The sequence below is a fragment of the Labrus mixtus genome, chromosome 7 (genome assembly GCF_963584025.1).
Source record: "Labrus mixtus chromosome 7, fLabMix1.1, whole genome shotgun sequence".
Taxonomy (NCBI): Eukaryota; Metazoa; Chordata; class Actinopteri; order Labriformes; family Labridae; genus Labrus; species Labrus mixtus.
In genome coordinates, this window is record NC_083618.1 from 5679116 (window position 1) to 5692432 (window position 13317).

A 13317-nucleotide genomic window follows, 5' to 3' on the forward strand; every position below is an offset into this window, starting at 1 on the left:
GAATCAGGACTTTTTCCAGTTCATTACAGAAACTACATTTGCTGTGCCAAGGTGGATTTGTGGACCTTTATATATTTCTAAAAGATGCCAGTTATTAAAACCAAATACTATATTAGTGAGTTTTATGTCGAGCCCTGTGAGAGCGTCTTCTGCAAAAACCTTTCAAGTGAATCTTCGTTTGAGATCGGTTCAGTTATTATCTGTTGTACTCACAGTTCCATGTGTCCCTTTTTTTGTCCCCCAACGTGATAAATGTAGTCTGATAGAACACGCTGATGAATGAATGATGCTCTTGTTTCTGTGATCAAAGACTGATGACACCACACAGTGTCACTTGATTTATTTTTCTCTTTGCATTTTTGTTTTTGTTTATTCTCTTCCTTCCTGTCCTGCAGTGCAAGATGACAGGATGCATGTGTGTGAGTGTGTGCACGTGTGTATGTGTGTGTGCGTGTGTAATGTGTGTGTGTGTAATGTGTGTGTGTGTGTGTGTGTGTGTGTGGTCTATCTGAGTGTCGTCTGCCCCTTGCCTTGGCACAACCATTGATTCCTCCCGCTGTAACTTCCTGCCTGAGGCGACTGTAGCATTTCCATTTTCCAGTGGCAACACTCATGATCCAACCATCTCTTCAAAGCCCTCCCCCCGTCCCGTTACTCCTCTTTCCAAGTTTGGACAATCAATCACCCATCCATCCGTCCGTCCATCCATCCATCCATTCAGGACTGCCAGACCACAGCCTCGTCTCATTCATTAATCATCAGCAGTGAGAAGGGGAAAAAGGGAGCAGTCAGGCAGAGAGAGGAAACAGAGAAAGGTGGTGGGGATGACAAGTGAAGGAGATGAAACTTGAACCTCCAGAAAAACCAAAAGAAAAAAAAAAAGATGCTGAGATATTTGTGGTGATTAATTCTCTGTTTACTTATTTTTCAGATCCCGTTCTCGCTGGTGCAGTTTCCGCTCTGGGAATATTTAAAGGTATGTTTTTAATCATTCCAGAAACCTTCCTCTAACAGACTTATTTCCTTTCTTTTTTGTTATCGATGCATTTGACCCCTTCCGCTCTCTACTTTTCTTCATAACCCTTATTTACAGAAATGATCCTCACCGGTGTATCTGTGTTACTGAGTTATAATGGTGTGATTGCTCTGACATATTCACTGCATGCTCACACTCTGCTTTTCCTTTTATTATTGAGACAAATCAAAATGGGACTTAACACCTCTCTTTAATGGGTTGTCACGAATACCATCGAATGAGACGATGAGCACATCCAGCCCTGTGTATTTTTCTTGCTTTAGCTTATCTATCTTTCTTTCCTTTCTCATTTAATTCTCCCCTCATGTCCCTCAGCTTGCCTTTGCTAATTGAATGTCCCTGAACACAGTAAAAAAAAGCCGTTTCTCTTTGAAAAGACGGCATTTTGTCAGAGTGACATCATGTCTCAAGGGCGCAAGAGGCGGACAGTCAAACATTCCATCAATGTTAGGCGCTAACGACCGAGCTATGATGAACAATACGCTGCACAGCTGTGTGTATGTGTGAGTGTGCGTGCTTGTGTGTGTGTGTGTATGCACTGTATGTTTGTGTGTGTCTGTGCATTTTTGAGTGTTAGGTTTTGTCATTCACAAGTGTCTCTTTGTCCCTCAGTCAAAGGCCCTCTCTCTCCAGGCCATCTGGACACGTCCGCTGGTGGAGAGCTAAACTGCCTCTCTTCTCCCTCTCCTCTCTCCTCTCTTCTCCCTCTCCTCTCTCCTCTTCTCTCCTCTCCTCTCCTCTCCTCCTCTCCTCTCCTCTCCTCTCCTCTCCTCTCCTCTCCTCTCCTCTCCTCTCCTCTCTCCTCTCTTCTCCCTCTCCTCTCTCCTCTTCTCTCCTCTCCTCCTCTCCTCTCCTCTCCTCTCCTCTCCTCTCTCCTCTCCTCTCCTCTCCTCTCCTCTCCTCTCCTCTCCTCTCCTCTCCTCTCCTCCTCTCCTCTCCTCTCGTCTCCCTCTCCTCTCTTCTCCCTCTCCTCTCTCCTCTCCTCTCCTCTCTCCTCTCTTCTCCCTCTCTCCTCTCCTCCTCTCCTCTCCTCTCGTCTCCCTCTCCTCTCTTCTCCCTCTCCTCTCTCCTCTCCTCTCCTCTCTCCTCTCTTCTCCCTCTCTCCTCTCCTCTCCTCTCCTCTCTTCTCCCTCTCCTCTCCTCTCCTCTCCTCTCCTCCTATCCATGTAATGGCTTTCATAATCATTAAGTAGCAAGGCATTTCTTCAGTTACAAAAGAAGATACCAGTTGACTAGTTGATGCATAAAAGGAAACAAAAAAAGTGACTACTTGCAGCCATAAAGACTTTTATTGCAAATTCCATCAGTATAACCACCCTGATGTTCTGAGGCTTTCATAAACACATTGAGTTTGAAATATGCCAGAGTGAAGGAATTTGGGAGAGTGCATGTGTGTGGCATGATCTCCCATCTGCTTTTGTGGGATAGTAATGTGCTGCGTTATTGCTTTTTTCTTTTTGCTTCACCCAGAGCCAGCACAGCTGTCAGGGAGAAAGTCAGAGAGAGGAGAAAGCAGACACACTTTTTCAGACTGCATTAAGTTCAACTCATCCATATATATGTCTATAACATAATTGATGGAGGGAAGTCCAAGACAGTGGCCTTTACTGTTTTCATCAAGCATATGAAAGGATATTGAAGGAACTTCAGTGATGGTCATCGCACCGATTTTCTAAATGCCTGCTTTGCACCAGACTTGAGTGTCATTGTGAGTATTTCTCACACTTCTGTCCCACATTAATTACACCATATTGTGTTTTTTCTCAGTTGTTTTCTCAACATAAACATGAGAAATACAGCTTTTCAGTTCATCCCATCTGCTCTGACCTCAAAAACAACATTAGAAAAACAGGAGGGTGTAACACTTGTAGGTTATGATTAAACACCAAGAATTAGCCACACAAAAAAAATTCAAGGAATCTCTCATGAAAAGGCATTTCAGGAACTCAGTTTAAACCAATGCGATGCACTTACAGATGTTCTCTCTCTACACATGAATACAAACACATACAAGATGCACATACAAGGACCACCTCCTTCCTGTGGGAAGTCGTCCAGGTGCAAACTCTGACCCTGACACACGGTGTCACAGGTCAAAAAGTTTGTTTTCCCAGGTTTGCCCCTTATTATTTATTCACGAAACAAAGAGGAAAGGATGGAGAGACCCAAAGAATGAAGGAGACAGAGAGGAATCCCCCAGCCTCGGCTTTTGATGTGGAAAACAAAAATCTCCCTTTTAATCTGCCCTTTAATGGAATACACATGACACATCCAGAGCTGGCTGTCTCCTCCTTTCTCTCTTTCATTGTGTGTTTACTTGTTTGCTGTGTGCATGTGTCATGGATGCGCACATGGTTTGAACATGATGTGCATATGTGTGTGAGGTAGGAGGAGAAGGAGATGACATGCAATAGATTATACTCACATGGGGGGTGGACAAAGCAAATATTAGTAATCGCTCCATGCTGTTGCTCAATTGCTCTCTCTCTCTCTCTAAGTATTCATACCTTGAAGGGCCTGAGGCTGTACAGCTGTCCACATGCATTTCACACAAAGGATAACCTTGTATAGACAGTCTCCTCATCGTGTTGCTGAAAACAGGGAGTGGGGGAAAGAGCGTTCATTCTTAAAACAAAAACATCAGGTGGTTTCACTCAGTAGCCAGTTGAATTTGGGAAACCTTTCAGTGAAGTGAGAGATATCACACAGAGGAGGTACTTAAAAAAAACATTAGACTTGTTTTTCATATTCACAAGCTTTAATGACCTGTAGACACATTTTAAGCTTTGTGGTGAAGTTGTAGAGTTTATTATTCAAACACAAGTCATTAAAAAGCAATTTAAAAAAAGAATACAAATTCAGTCAAATTTGATGATGTCAACAAAAGATGCACCATCAAGTACCAAATAAACACTAATGTAAGAAGAGGCTTTACCATTATTCAAGACTGACAAGAGAAAATTATATTTTATATTATTAATAGGGCTGTCAAAAAATATATATGGCGATGAATCACTGAATTTCAATGGTTATTGGGATTAATTGCATTTTTAATCACATTATTTTCAATTCATAAATACAAATTGTTAGGCTTTTATTTTGAATTTGCGTCATTTTTTTAAGCTGAGAGTTCTTTACTTGCTGTCTGAAATCAACCATGCTTTTATTTTGAAATAAAATGACGCCCTTCTGTTAGATGGAAGGTTACAACATTAAGTTAACCACAGAAAGAAGAACTTGTTATCGATAAAAAGCTAAATGAAAACAGCTAAAGAGGACAGTTAAAAAGTGACAGTGATGTCATAAGTTAGATTTTACTTTTCACTCGTCAACTGGTCTGCTTGAGAGATTTTTAAAAGTCAAATGAGACGATCAAAGATTCAACAGTCTAGTTTACTTTTCATCACTGTGACTACTGGGAGACACTGAGGCTTATCCACGGTGTGCCTAAAGCGACAAAATAGCCTATGAGATCTGAATCAGACAACCTATCAGGGCTAGCTTGAAAGGTTCTGCACAATCCTGCATCATCAAGCTTCTGTGTGACTTGTGTTGGCAGCTCCCCCCCCCACCCCGCTTCCCCTCTCCTTTCATTAGAGCAGAACCAAGACAATAAGCCAGTTGCTACATTCTAATGTTTGTTTTGTTTGTACATTGATGGGCTGTTAGTGTGTCGGTCCTCTTAGTCCGACACAATGAGCTGAATGGAACAGACCGTTTTCAGTGACAAAGTTACGATGGTTGGCGTTCATGTTTGGTTCATCATTTGATGGGAGTGGCTTAGCGGAGTGATACGAGGTAGCAGAGGGAAAGGTGGAAAACATTTTCATCACATTGGAATGTTCATGTTGCCAATGCCTACAGCCACTTTAACCATTTTGACAAATTTAGATCAAGAATCGATTTTGTCTTCACAGTAAATAAAGACTTTTATTTTGTTAAGTTCAGGAGGATTTCAGATTAAGCTTTGACAAAAAAAAAAGTCTTACATTTATAAATATTTTGTGAACATCGACACAGTAACAACATTAACTGATGTTTTTTTAATTTATTTCTGGAGCAGGAAAAAGATAGAATGAACTTTGCAACGTCAAAAAAGCAGCAACACACTTTATTTTACAATAAACAACCAAAATCATAAAGTAGATTAAAAAAACATTTAAATCATCAGTTAAATTATTTATACAGACATCCCGAACTTATTCGATTTTTTAAACATTTAAAACTGAGTGCTACTAGGTCGGACAAGAGAGGGACATAAGTCGTTCACCTTTAGAGTGTTAAGTTGCCATTTGAATGATTTTGTATTTTTCCAGTGTGGTGTTCATGTGGCCCCGTATTAACAGAACAACCCCACGGCCCCAATGTAATCTGAGTTTCAGACCCCCTGTGTATATTTATAACTGTACTATTTAACTCGTGTGCTTTTGTGGTACATACATAGAGGTTAAGAAAATACTTTGCTGATAATGATATGTGCCTGTAATGTTTGAATCTGTGCTGATCTCGATGGTGTCTAGACTAAATGTGTAAAGCTGCAGCATGTCGATCCTCTTGCCTCCCTCTCGTCCCGTCCCTGTTCCTGGGAAACAAGTAGCATGACATCACTGGGGATCACAAAAATAGCTGGACAGCCCAGTTCCCAGCCGCGGGCCTGGACCCCAGACCGGACCAAGGTTCACAATGTGTTTTCAATGTGTCTGATATCTGCACTAACTACAGTCTTCTCTCTCTCTCTCTCTCTCTTTGTCTCCCTCCCTCTTTCCCCCCTTTGTTCCTGCTCTTTCATCATCTTCTTCTATCCTCTTTTCTCTCTCTTTTTCTCAGACTCTCTGGTCATGGAGGCAAGGTCACACGCTCTACTCTTGGCAGGCTGCAGTGTGCGGAGCTTTTGCAGGTGCAGGGGATTATATGCTGCTTTTGGGAAAGAGGCGGAGATGGAGAAGTGGGGAAAGAGGGGGAGGATGAAAAAAAAAGAAAAGAGGGAGAGATGGATAGCTAGAATCGATGGATGGATGTGTGGATGGGTGAATGGATGGCCAGGAGGGCAGAACAAGTTTACCCAAAGCCACATTCTTGTTCTCTTCCGCTAGGTTGAGATCAGCTGACAAATCACATCCTGTTGCACAGTTGATCAGAGCCGAAAGAGAGAATAAAGTGAAGAAGAAGAAGGGATGAAAGGAGGAAACAGGAAATTCCATCCTTTTCTTCAACATTGCTTTATTACAGTCCTGTCTAATAAAGGTCTTAGCATCACTGTTCTCAAGCTCTTCAGCAAACGAAAGTCATAGCATAGTGGACTTTTATACTTCTGTCTCAGCCTGGATGAGTGTCCACGTAGAAACAGACAACTGAAGGAGGAGAGAGCAGGGATAAGAGGGGCCAGATCTCACAAGGGCCTCTGCAGCTGTGCGACCTCCTGAGCACTGGGGCCTGAAGTGGTTTAAGAGGGAAGGGGAGAGAATAAGGGCCGGAAAGGAGCGAGAGAGGGGAAGGGGAGTGGAATAATAAGAAGACAAATAGAGAAAAGGGAAAGACAGTAACTGGAGGAAATGAAATGAAACTATTAAATAGAAGCAGTAAATACATGAAAAAAGGCCAGAGTCTGAGTCTGTTGTCTGTGATCATAGTTTTTTATGTTCAAAGGATCTTGGGACAAAGGTGTAAGCGGTATCAAGGATATAGTTTTATGAAAACCTGGAAATGATTACTCTACTTTGAAAATTACAGAAATTGTTCTCCTTAGTTCCCAAAATGCAAACAAATTGATGAAGTAAAGATAAAAAGTGATGCAGCAGAGTGGTAAACATGACCTTGCCACAACTATTTGATGTGTGTTTCTGGCAGCAAATTCAAATTGGGCATGTCGTTTTCCAAAAACAATTCAACATATGATACTTGGATAGATTGAGAGATAATCTGTGTGCTATTTTTAGATTTGGGGATTAAATCATCACATGCTGGTTTTATTTCAAATGTGCAAAATGTCCCAACTTGACTGAATTTGGGGTTGTTAGTTGTGCATTATTACACATGTTTGTATTTGCCAACCTGTGAGTGTGACGTGTGTCTGTGATGTTGCTGTGTAGAGCTGCACGTCTGACAGAGGGCGATGCAGCAACACACAGCATGCAGCTTCAAGGACAAGGCTTTTTTAAGTTTATAGAGAGGAATTGGCAGGTAACAGAGGCACATCAATGATTTCTATTCATCATCAGAAATATCCAGAGTTACAAAGATACATAGTACGTACCTTTACTGTTGTAGCTCTGGATAAGAAATCTGTCACATCATCAATCTTTCCCCTCAGTTCTCACCTTTCACACGTTGAAAAAGCAGAACCACAATGAAAATACATATTTCAGAAGAACAGAGCCGCACACACCGGGTCTGTGTTGGACGGTCATAGCTCTCAGTCCATAACTCTTACGACGCTACAATGTGCCAGACAGCACAGGGAGCTTCAGCTTGCTGCTCCTGGGACAATGGAGAGATGGAAAAGTGGAGACGGAGGTGAAGGAGAGGAGAGGGGATGAGAAAACAGCACCCTGAGGAGCTGAGACGTGGCCCTGCGCCACCCTACCTGGACTCAGTCAATGCAGGGTGGGGGGGGAGAGGAGAGGAACGAAGGAAATGGAATTGGAAAAATAGGAAGAGGGGGCGGGAGGTGTAGATGAGTGGGAGGCAGAATGAGACCTTTAGAGAAAAATTCAAAATAAAAGACTTAGAATAGATATGGAGCAGAGTGGAGTAAATGAAAGATTGAGAAGAATCTTAACCCATTTATAGCCATGATTTAATTTCAGAGCAGCCTGCCCCTAACATCATCCTCAGTTGCTCCTTCATGTTCCTCACAGCTCCCTCACAGTGGGAGACAGAAGGGGGAGTGTTTGGAGGCTATCTGTGACGGGAAAATGATGCTGCGGAGGAAGCAACTGAGTGATGACACTTATTTACTTTATATCAATGCATTGATGTAATTGGACAAATTTAGTTGAAATGAAAGAGTGTAGTGTTACATCCAAACCGGCCGCCAAGTGGTCACAGGATGTGAACGTCATCAACCTGCCCTCTCGCCCAAACTACTGTGTTTACACATAAACTCACCCAAACTGTTTGCAGAACTTTAAAGGCTTTATATGCAATTTTTTTGATCCAGCAGAACTCGCCCTTGAGCACCAGCATGAAACCAAAACAACTCGCGGTGCATTGTTGTGTTAGCATGCTAATGCTAGCGATCTTTATTATGCTCGTATCTTCACACTGCATGTAAATTTACCTGAAATGAGCGTGATCTAGAAACACAGTTAAGCAGTGAGTACAGTATGTTATTCTTCTTTTCTCTAGTCCCTCAATTAAACAACTTTTATACGTGAGGGGAGGAGTCAGCCAGCCGTCCTGGCGATGTAAACAAAGTGAAGATAGGACTCTGAAAACTCTGAAAACATCACAGACAGTGGGACTCAGGTGTTACACCCATTGTAGACAGTCATGACTCACAGAGTTATTTTCAGAGGATATACTTGATTTATATTACATTCAAGTGTGAAAAATTGCATATTAAGCCTTTAAGTGAGGGGCTGGCAGGAAAATGCCTGGATAAAGTGGGAGTGACAACTCTTTTCAACAACATTTCTGGACTTGTTTTAGGAGTTTTGGTCTTGTGTAAAAAGGGGATTTAAAACATGTTTCAAGCTTTCAGAAATAACATTATTTCTCTTTCAAAAATGTTACACCTAATAATATAGGAAATATTAGAAAATATTAACATAAAGTGATTTATCATCGGAGAGGTTGACGGCCTACTAACATGCCCTGTATGTTGATCAAATTCTAATAAGGTTGAACATCAAAATCTTAGAAATTCAAGGGCAAACTGAGGCTAACAGAGGAGGAGGGGGGAAGGAGCAAGGAACTATGGGGTTGGGTGGTAGTACGGGGACTCCTGAGTCCAGGGCAGGAATCATGTTCACGTCCCTTTGTGACCGAGCTGCTTTCCAACAGGGATCCTCAAATTTCACTTCCCCGTACACCTCGCTTCACACTCCCCTCTTTCACTCATACATAATCTACTTGACACTGGAAATGCTCACACAGGCGTGTTTAATCATCCTGAATATCTCCACTCACACCCTGCTTTGACTTACGACTTACTTGACCCTGGTTGAACCGGCCTCGGAGAAAAACAAGCTGCCCCCTTGCTTGAGATGGGATTACATCAGTGTCTGATTTTGCTCTAACCTTCATCACATCACATGATTCTCCCAGCCAGTTTTAGATCCTCCAGTTATGCACTCAGAAAGAAAGATTTATGAGGGCAACGCATCCTTTTTCACTGCTGTCCAAGAATGTTACCAAACAGGCGACAGTAAGTGAGGCTGTAACTTCTAATCCTCCCGACATTTCATCCACCTGAGTAGGAAAGTCACTCTGCTCCGCTGTGGACCATATGGACAGAACAGAGGGAGGGAGTGAGCATACTTGCATCTGAATGTATCTGAATTTCTGCTTTTTTTTGATGGTTGTGCGTACAGGTGTGTGTGTGTGTGTTAGTGTATTAGTGACTGTGTGTGTGTAGCTTAGTTGAAGGTGTGTGTAGTACATAAGGGAATAGAAGTGTGTTTGGCTTGTGTGGTGTAGCGACATTAAAAGTCTCAGATGGGGAATATTATCTTTTGTATAAACTTAATGGAGCGGAGGGCTTAGAAGAGTTCCCCTGCTAATTCTGAATTAATTGCAATCGTGTATGTGTGGTTAAGTAATGGACTTTTTTATGGCTTCTTTTTTCAATATCTAAAGTGCTCTTAGAGTGAGACTGTGATGTTTGCACTTTGCTAAATGTGTCCATGTGTGTTTTCTAGGTGCTGTTGCGGCTTTAGTTACCACTCCTCTTGACGTGGCGAAGACCAGGATCATGCTTGCAAAGGTATACACACTTAAACTAGAACACACACACAAACACACACACACATTGCACCTCTGGCAGCGACTTTTAAACACTGTTGTCAGATGATGCCTCGCAGGCGGAGAGCTGAGCGGGCCTGCCGCCTGAGCAAACTTCAACAGTTTGAGGACGCAGGACGGAGCGGGCTGAGGTAGCGCCGGGACAGTAGAAATACATAACACACACATCAATCATCTGATGAAGACTGTGGGCCGTGTTAGGGAGACATGTTTGTGCGCATGGTTAGTGTTAGGGTGAGGACTTGAATTTCCATCTCAAGGCTGCTTGTCACCGAGAGGTGAACCAGAGGACCAGTGTCCCTCCGGTAACTCTGTGTGTTCTTTCAAACAGTCTCTCTCTCTCTCTCTCTCTCTCTCTCTCTCTCTCTCTCTCTCTCTCTCTCTCTCTCTCTCTCTCTCTCTCTCTCTCTCTCTCTCTGTGTAAAAGTGTCAGTCCTCTTCCTCCCTCTCTCCACCCCCTCTTTCACTTCTGGCTCGCTCACACTGTATGTCTGGCTTCCCTGACTATGTCCTGTATGTGTGTGCAAAGGGTAGAGAGTTCAGAGTTACCCCTATCCACTAGTAGTACAGCCACACACACACACACACACATTAGCTGTCCTTGAAGAAGACACAGTGTTCCCTCCCTTTCTACAATAACTAATGGGATACCGTTATTAACAAAACACTCACACAGTCTTGATCTGTAGCTAGAACTGGTTGGCTGGACGTGGAACATCTCGGTACAGGACAAAAGCTTCCTGTAAACACAACATTTGAAACACAGCTGTTGTGATTTACCACCAGCAAAGGACTCGGCCTGTGCTGCCTCACTGATGTTCAGTTGTAACTTTATAAGGCCAACATTTGTGATTCCATAAAGGCCCCACAGGTGGGCTGGAATGAGACTAAACTGCCAATGAAAATAAAACATTTTTTTAGAAGATAACATCCGGGTAACAACCTGAAAACCAGGATTTTACACACACACATATACAAATCAAAGTGTTTCTGAAGCAGGACTAGAGGTTTCTGGGATTACAATCAATCCTGCTGCAAATACTTTACATTGAAAGCATTTTCAGTTTCATTATGTTGAGCTATTTGTTAAGTAGACAATTCTATATTATTGGAAGTTTTCTTTTGCTTTAGTTAAAATGATTTATTTTCTCTTCTTAATGTTTGCAATTTAAAAAAAAAATTACAATTTTTCTTACCTATGTCATCTTATAACATTTTTCTTTTCACCATTATGAAACCCTGCTGGTTTAAAAAATGAACATGAACACACACATGCACAAACAGGATCCTAGAAACATTCATGGAGAGATGTCAGAATGAGGGAGCTGCCCACAGCGAGCGCTCCAGAGCAGTTTTGGGGTTCAGTGCCTTGCTCAAGGGCACCCCGGCAGTGCTCAGGAAGGGGACTGGCACCTCTCCAGCTACCAGGCCAATTTCCAGACTTGGTCCGTGCCGGGACTTGAACGGGCAAGCCTCCGGTTCCCAACCAAAGTCCCTACAGACCGAGCTACTGTCGCCCCACTAACCGCCTAAAAGTGAAACAAAAACTCAGGAACATTCACGGCAAAGAAAAGCAGCAAATCCTCACAATTGACAAGCAGCAAATGTTTGGAATTTCTCCTTGAACAATGCCTTACATGATAAATCAATTATCTAAATATTTGTATTCACTTTTTTTTTTTTTATCTCAGCTCCAATAGAAATGTACTAAAACATGTACTTAATGCATGTGAAAATGTTCTTTAAGTTAAAAATGTCATCACAACTGTACGTGCTTCACTCGTATGTGATTTAAAAAAAAATCATCTACCACTGAAGTTCAGTTGTTCTTACTCCCACCGCAGCACAGGACTACAAGTCCCTGCTTGTCATACAGCAAGACAAATATAAGGGTGAAAGAGAGACGGACAGACAGAGAGAGCAGGCTGCCGTGAATGGGTACCGATGATTTGGATTGGACTAAGGGGAGGAAATGTGGCTTTTGGAACCTGCCACACTAGTTTCCGTCGGACAGCAGCGGATGAGAAGCGTGTTTCTTTTTCTACGGCAGGCAGAATGAAAAGAGCCGTGTTGTACAGTAGGCTGATGTCCAGGACACAGCTGGAGGTGTAAAACCCCTCCTGGACACGACTCCTGCCACACTGGCCTCCCTGCAGCTCTGGCACCAGGCTTTGCACACCGCACTCCTGCTGCTACTGTACAGCGCTGCTCCTCTCCTCAGGCTGCCATGTTTCTTTCCATCAGTGTCTTGTTCACTTCACTCGACTGGAGCCAGCTGTGGCAGACACAGGAGTCCACATCGGGCCAGAGCAGTCGAACACCTTTAATGACAGTCATCACTGTCATTCAGATCACTGAGGCTTTTTGATGGAGATGGTCTGCATTAAAGTCACTTTTCACTGGTCGCACGTGACAACAAGAAGGCAGACAGTACAAACCAGATATCAGCAGAAATTCCACAGAGACTGTGTGTGTGTGTGTGTGTGTGTGTGTGTGTGTGTGTGTGTGTGTGTGTGTGTGTGTGTGTGTGTGTGTGTGTGTGTGTGTGTGTGTGTGTGTGTGTGTGTGTGTGTGTGTGTGTGTGTGTGTGTGTGTGTGTGTGTGTGTGTGTGTGTGTGTGTGTGTGTGTGTGTGTGTGTGTGTGTGTGTGTGTGTGTGTGTGTGTGTGTGTGTGTGTGTGTGTGTGTGTGTGTGTGTGTGTGTGTGTGTGTGTGTGTGTGTGTGTGTGTGTGTGTGTGTGTGTGTGTGTGTGTGTGTGTGTGTGTGTGTTTTGGACACCCTTTTTCATCCATTCCACAGCAGTAAAGGAAAGAAGAAAGACGAGTGAGGAGAGTCATTTCTCAGCCCCTTGTCTCCGACAGAACAGTAAGGAATACGGGGAATACGTTTTTCCTTCCTCGCGTGAATAAAATGCGGAATCTCTATCTCATTCCTTGGAGTTACAACTTACACTGAGCATGTTTCCTACATGCTCGGGGAGCTGTAGCGCCGATTGGTGCACATACACACACATTGTTACTGCATGAACTCCCTCTTATTTCTCCTTACTCCTCACTCGGTCTCTCTCTCTCTCTCTCTCTCTCTCTCTCTCTCCTCACTTAACCTTGCCTGGCCCCGTCCTGCAGCTCTCATACGGCCCTGCCACTCCGCAGAGATGGATTAAAAACTCTCTGCAGGCTAAGCTGTGTTATGTAAATAAAAGTTCCAGACTGACTGGTGTGGCAGGAGATGTGGAGGAGAACTTGTTGAGTGTGTTTTTGGGTGGGCAAATGGCTGGCTGGGTGTTGGAGGTGTCACCTTCGCCGACACAGCTGTCA

At 43.2% G+C, this 13317-nt stretch overlaps 1 protein-coding gene across 1 annotated transcript in view; it reads left to right on the forward strand.

Moving 5' to 3' along the window:
• slc25a26 (solute carrier family 25 member 26) overlaps positions 1-13317 on the forward strand; it is a 54050-nt gene that overhangs the window by 32583 nt on the left and 8150 nt on the right. The window contains exons 6-8 of the mRNA XM_061042330.1: positions 932-976; positions 5864-5933; positions 9898-9962. Coding sequence (XP_060898313.1) covers positions 932-976; positions 5864-5933; positions 9898-9962 — 180 coding nt within the window. The remainder of the gene's footprint in view (positions 1-931; positions 977-5863; positions 5934-9897; positions 9963-13317) is intronic.